The sequence below is a fragment of the Physcomitrium patens genome, chromosome 1 (assembly GCF_059467195.1).
Source record: "Physcomitrium patens ecotype Gransden chromosome 1, ASM5946719v1, whole genome shotgun sequence".
NCBI lineage: Eukaryota > Viridiplantae > Streptophyta > Bryopsida > Funariales > Funariaceae > Physcomitrium > Physcomitrium patens.
In genome coordinates, this window is record NC_143410.1 from 26,745,831 (window position 1) to 26,752,748 (window position 6,918).

The 6,918-nt window shown below is 35.0% G+C and overlaps 1 protein-coding gene across 1 annotated transcript; it reads right to left on the reverse strand.

Annotated features, from left to right (window-relative positions):
- On the reverse strand, window positions 1-2,311 carry LOC112288685 (caffeoylshikimate esterase). The gene is made up of 4 exons (XM_024533198.3): window positions 1,668-2,311; window positions 1,237-1,420; window positions 1,000-1,099; window positions 1-546 (listed from the first exon to the last, which is right to left on the reverse strand). Exons 1-4 carry the CDS (start codon window positions 2,040-2,042, stop codon window positions 243-245), a joined length of 963 nt encoding a protein of 320 aa, XP_024388966.1. The 5' UTR covers window positions 2,043-2,311; the 3' UTR covers window positions 1-242.
- Between the last annotated feature and the right edge of the window lie 4,607 nt (window positions 2,312-6,918).

Consider the following 6,918-nt stretch of genomic DNA (forward strand, 5'->3'; position numbering starts at 1 on the left):
AAGTCCAATGTCACGTGCGTATTTGAACGTAAATGTCACACTATATTACATTTTAGTTTTTCAAAAAATATACTGTCTGAACAGATTGTACATAAAACAAGGGTACTAGATTTTTTCTTTTGAGATCCTTCTATGTGGGGTAGAGAAAGTCTTGGGTTTGCAAGTTTCAGACTTCGAATCCAGGCTACAATTGGCAGAGAGGAATATCAAATGATGTGAAAAAGAGATTTCAATGAAGTTGTTCAAGTGCAAGCTTGTGGAGACAGATGTGTTTCCAGCCACGAAAACATGTCTCCGAACACTTGCTCTACTCCTTCCGTGGGCTCACCCACTAGCTGGTGCCACATTCCTGGATAGAGATGCAGAGTTTTGTCTTTGCTGGCTGCATTTTGGTGCAGCGTCTTGCTGCCATCGGGATCGCACACTATGTCTTGATCTCCATGTAAAATGAGCAACGGAGCTGTAACTTCTGATGCCCGATCCTCTATCTCTTTGACAACTCGCAAAAATTCCCGGGCGGTAGCAGCTCGAGGCCTGCCAGTGTATCTGCGATGAGGTGACAAATCAAGGACGTTTAACTGTTGAAACTTTTTGCTAGATCAGAGCACTTCCAGTAGAACTATATTGATTTCAGAGGAGGCTTCCTATGAAAGATCTATACGAAAGATTTATACATCGCACAGCTGTAATCTGCTGATATGTATTATTCCTGAACTTTTGACAGCCTGAGGTGAGGGAAACTACCCGCTGACACATCATGTTGAAGGCTCTAAATGTTTGCAAAATTTGCTGCAACTAAATCTCAAAAGAACCTCAGAGCACCAAATTCAATCTGCTTGGTGGTAAACTACCCCCATTAGGCAGATCTTTCGATTAACATCGCAAGATTGGACCTCTGAAATCTGACTGTCCAGATTCAAAAACACAAAGGATGAAGGCAGTAAACAGTAAAACTTCCAAAAAAATTGAACTAGATAGACTAATCAAGAACATCGATACCTGTTTGGATTGATCCGAGCAAGGTTGCGCTTCCATGGCTCCTTGAAAGATACGGTAGGAATATCTTTCGTAGGAACAATCGGCCAAGTGGGAATAAAACCTATTATCACAAGAAATCGAGCACATAAAACCCTGAGATTACTCGGATCACTTCATCACCAATACGAAAATGATGACCTATTTAGACGCTGTTATCATCTGCAAACGACAGAAAAGTATACAGAACCGATTACATACCCGAAATAAGGCCAAGCAAATATTCAGCTGGCCAAGGGGGCTTGAATTTGCCGATCCCACACATAGCGCCATTAAGGACGACTCCTTGCCAAAGCTCCGGCTGCCTGAGGTGAATAAGCAAAGCAATGGCTCCACCCAATGACTCACCATATAAGAAAAAGGGTAGGCCTTTGTGGGAGTCCCGCTGGACATGACCAAACATCAAACAAATGAGTACTATTTCATGATTCTTAAAGAATGTCACAAAAGATAATTACGGACTTTTGCTCCTTGCAGTGCGGCCAGAAGTTAACCGTACCAAATCGGTCGTGTACTCATTCAAAATATCAAAATTGAGCCTTTAACAATAGCGACATAGCTAATTAATTAAATGCTAACCATGCTTGTGAAAATCGAGAGAAACACTGAAAATTGTGAATATGATGCCTAACCCTGGGATCGAAGAAGGCAATGCAGTCGTCGACAACCACATTAATATCAGGAATATGTCCCTTGAGACCCTCAGATTTACCATGACCTTGGTGGTCAATGGCGTAAACCGCGTAACCCTCCTTTGCGATAGCAATGCACGTCAGCTGCACCAACCATCCAGAATCCGCACCATAGCCATGACATACGCAAACCACGCCCCGCAACTCCTCCCCCACCGGCACCCACGAACGCCAACATTGCCTCAAACCCCGCGAGTTCACCAGCGTATCCTCGACGTACGCAACCCCATGCTTGTCATAAAACTCCTGGGCCTCCAACTCCCCATATATGCTCGTCGAAGACGCATCGCAACATGGGTGTGGCTCCCGCCCCATGGTTGTCGTGAGATTCCAATGAACCCAACTACACTCAAACTGGTGCAGTGCAGTACAGATGCAAACGCTTCTCTCCAAGTTATGGAGTCTCTATAATCAGCGGCGAAACACCCCACCTCTGGGCTTTGCGCCACCAACCTACAAGCACGTCGAAGCATCAAGAGTAATAGCAGGACGTTGCATCGATTCCAGAGCCACAAGCTTTTGGCAGGAGGTCTAGAACAACACCATCGTCTAGAAAGGAGGCCTCGCCGGCGTAGGAGCCGCGTTCCGACCTGGCGTGCTGGCGTAGTCGCGGCTCTTGTGCTGATATGTCTGATGATGTGGCTGCTGAGGTGGAATGTTTGGGCTGGGGACTTGTGGGGACTGGTGTGGTTGGTGTGAACGTGTTTTTCGTGAGTGTACTGGCGTAGATGAGAACGTCCTTTGTAGAATGAATTGTTTATTACTATTAGTTATGTGCTTGAAGGCTATGTGGATGTGTGGTAAACTATTTAGAAGGTTATGAGTTTTTACAAAATTGAAAAAGAATGCCTATTCCTTTATATTCATTGTGATACTCTGTTGCTACTAGAGTTTGAAATAATATCATATTTAAATCTCATAAAATATATTCTGTTCATTTTAATACTTTATAATACCTTGTAATTTTTCATGATGTTCTGATATATCATAGTATAAAAAATCTTAAAGAATTATTGAGCTTAAAATCTCTTGATGATTCTTTTGGGTCATTCTTACGTGAAAAATGCGCTATTGAATTCCATAATAATTCTTTGTATTGTGTGTAGAAAATATCACATATTGCACATTCTTGGAAAAATTTAAGCTAATTTGTTAAATTTCACCGCTCCTAACTAGATCTCAAAAAAATTCCTTAGGCCGTGCTCAGACTTAGCCTTCTACCTGCTCAATCTTGTGAGTTACCCATCTGCACTTCATGCTCTTTTGAAGTTGGAGGTGTTCTAGTTGTGCCAATAGTCACAAGAAAAAACCTTTTTCGTGAATTCCCATCATGTTGCCCCAGCATGATAGAGAATAATGCACTTCGAAACCCCCATTATCAAAGTCCTAGCTATCTTCAACATAAAAATCGAATTGGATGTGTGAAAGCCCGCCGAAACATGGCCAATTTCAGTAACACGCCCTGTAAGATCAACCTTTCTGTGCATTAAGATTGTGCGTATGCAACATCTAAAACAGTACAATGCAGAACTTCCCAGCATCGGCAAGATTATGCAATGCCAATCGCAACAACGCACTAATTACAATCCATTCCCACAAAGCCTGACCATACACCTTCACCCCTGCAGCATACTTCCAACAGAACAACACATATCTTAGGAAGCAACCTCCTTCAGTACTAACCTCTACACCAAAATTTATAATTCTCACACTCAAGTTAGAAAACCCAAGCCACAAGGACACACAAGGATCTCTTAAAACACCGTCATTAGAAACATCTATCTTATAATCCCGCAACAAATGCTCTATCGCACCATACACCTATCTATTGATGCTAACCCGCAGCTACAGGTCATTAGGATGCTCCTCTCCTCAATTACATCATGAACTTTCCACCACTACCAACTCTACCTTCAATCTACATATAATCGCACCCCAAAGTCCACGAGCTCTTCCACCTGCTCACCATGCATAGCCAAACACTAGATCCCACTGACGCACCCACACAACACCCGCAGCCACAACTGCATCCAGAACTGAAAGCATTGCCAATCCAACCTCGCACTCAAACCTCGCAGCAAAACTTCACTAAACCACTGCTCTTCCTAACATCCAAAAACCTCAACTCACAAAGCCAGTTTTGCTCAACAACACCGCGATTGCTGCAAGAACACAGGAACTCCAACATGACGCTACCGCCAGAGCCACATCAGGCAGCGACTTGATCTCTTCTAGCAGCTTAGCAGCGATTTCCTCTCCGACCGATCTTTAAAGATGCATCTTCACGTTTCACCCAAACAATCCTAGCTAGCCAAACCCTCCCCTAGAGTCTCATTCCGGCACGCGGCACTTTAAATCACATAGGAAATCTTTGCATCACTTGCAACGCACACACTTGCCGCACACACTCTTGTCGGTGCAGTTGTAATTCGGGGAGAGTTCTCTCCCCTGATTCTCTTGATTTCTGAGTTTTCTTGTGGGATTTTGAAATTCTCTCATGTGTTTGTTTGTTTGTTTGTTTGTTTGTTTGTTTTTTTGTTTTTTTTTTTTGTTTTTTTGTTTTTTTTGGTGAGAAGTGCATATGATTTTTAGTAACTAAAGAGGTAATTAAAGAGGTAATCCAAATATACTTTATGTCATTAATATATCATTCAACTTTGAAAAATGCACAATTTTTTATTTTTATTTTTTTAGTTTTAGGATTGTTTCTTTTAATATATATATATATATATATATATTTGTAATTCTTACTTTTGCTATAAATTTTTGACCTTCTTAACCTTTTAAAAACTTAGTATTATTTTAATGTACCATTGTAATGTTTTTATAAGTAAGAGTTCTGATTTTTATGCTTACTCTAGATTCATGTATTCAACTATAAATAATTTTTATACCACATGTTAAGAATATAATTTCTTTTTATAGAAAATAAATATATTTATAAAATATACATCTTTTTATAATTGAACTTAATTTGATATTCTTTTAAATTATATTTTAGTTTTAAAATCTTATATTTTTTAATTCAAGTTTTTTATTTTGCATATTTTTAGGAGATTTAATTGCTTTCATGCTATCTTTTTAATTTTTTCCATATTTTTTGTACATCGTTTGCTTTTAGTATTTTCCGAAAAAATTCTTAACATAATATTAAATGATAGTATCTATCATAAGTTAATATTTTATTTTTTTATAGTTAAAAAGATATATAATCGAATATTTTATTATAGATGTAATATATATATATATATATATATATATACACATATATAATCTAATCAATAAAAGTATAATAAAAATAAATATATGTGTGTGTATATATATATATATATATATATATATATATATTTATGTTAAATACTTGATTTTCTAAAGTTTTGTTGTAATTTGTGTCTTTGACAATTTCACAAGAATACTAACTTGTTATAATTTTTTTGTATATGAAGTGAGTAGATTATCCTACTTCACAAAAATTCTTGTATTTTTAAAGATTAAGAACCATCTATGCTTAAAATAATGTCTTTATTTTCTAATGTTGATATTTTCTTTAAGAAAGTAGAATATTTCTTTGTAGGAATTTTTATTTAATATAAGAGATTGAAATTATCTTTCTCTAATTTAACTTGTGAATTTGTTAAAATTATGTATTATTGAAAGAAAAATAAATAAACTATAGATACTATACTTGATAGAAACAAGAGTAAATTTGCAACTATTGCAAATTTTTACATGTTTTTAATACTATTTAAAAAAAATCTTATATATTAACAAATTTTAATCATTGTTGTTAAAAAAAATATTTACATATATGATTAATTTCTATTAGATATTATGTAGACGTTTGATAACTAGTTGTTTACTATGAACATTAATCAACACTTAATTAAATAGCAACCATACTTGTCACAATTGTTATAATTATTATAGTATCATAGACATAATTCATATTAATAATTACTTAAACAAGAAAAATTAGATAGAAGTAAGTAATAGTATGTAATTTATATAATATCTTATGAAGTTGCAAATTTAATTATATAGGTGTACATAGGTAATTAGTAAATTAAAAACTTAATTAATAAGTTGGTCACATGTTATACATATTCACCACTTGTGGTACAAGTTAGTCACATATTACACATTCTTTCAGAGTATCACTCCTATGATTGTTCAATTGATCTTCAAGAAGGAGGTCAATTGCCATTTGGACCAATCTACAACTTATCATAGAACAATTGCATTAAAAAAAGAAATCAATGAAAAATTATATTTTGAACTAGATATGGACATTTTGAATATAATATCATGCCATTTGGACTCACAAATGCACCAATTTCTTTTCAACATCTAATAAATGATGTCTTCTATGACTTTCTTAATGACTATATTATTTATTATTTAAATGATATCTTAATCTACTCAAAGAATATTGAAGAACATGAACTTTATATTTGTCATGTGTTACAAAAGAAAAATTAAAAAACATTTATAAAAAAATATTTACAAAAAATAATTACAAAATATTACCAAAATATTTTGGTAATATTTTTTTATAAATATTTATAAATATTTTTTTGAATATGGTATCCAATTACATATCAATACTTTATAGGGCCTTTTTTGGCCTTGATAATTGCTTTTAATCTCTTAGGCATACTTTCTATTAACTTTTGGTAAAAAATTGTTTTAATATTATTTTATTCTGTAACTATTCTTTTCTATAATTTCCAAACTCCCTTTGGTTTTATCTTCCAAGTATTGAGCTAGCGTTTGAAGTGCTCCCAAAGATGTTCAATGGAATTAAAATCAAGATACTAAGCAAGTTAATCCATTATTTTAATTCTATAATGATCAAACCACTTTCATGCTAGTTTTGAGTTATGCTTGGAGTGTCACAGACATATACATTTACCTTAATAGTTACTTATATGATTAGTTAAAAATAGATAAATATAGATTAATTTCATAAAGTCTTCTAAAGAAGCTTTCTAGAAGCTTCATAGATGCAATTTTGACTTTAGATGTGTTTGTAGGTTAAAAACTTGGCCAACAAGCTATCCATGCATTGGTAGCTTATGGAACAAGCTAACTATGTGGAGCATACATACATAATTTGTCTTGTAAATTAAGACATGTGGTTAGCAAAGTCAACTTGTTTTGGAGGTCCTATACAACATCGCCATGTAGCTTC

Coding starts and splice junctions, on each gene's coding strand:
- LOC112288685 (XM_024533198.3), bottom strand. CDS start 2,042: ATGGGGCGGGAGCCACACCCATGTTGCGATGCGTCTTCGACGAGCATA. Junction 1,421..1,667: donor TTGCCTTCTTCGATCCCAGG/GTTAGGCATCAT, acceptor GGTCATGTCCAG/CGGGACTCCCACAAAGGCCT. Junction 547..999: donor GCTCGGATCAATCCAAACAG/GTATCGATGTTC, acceptor ACCTCATCGCAG/ATACACTGGCAGGCCTCGAG.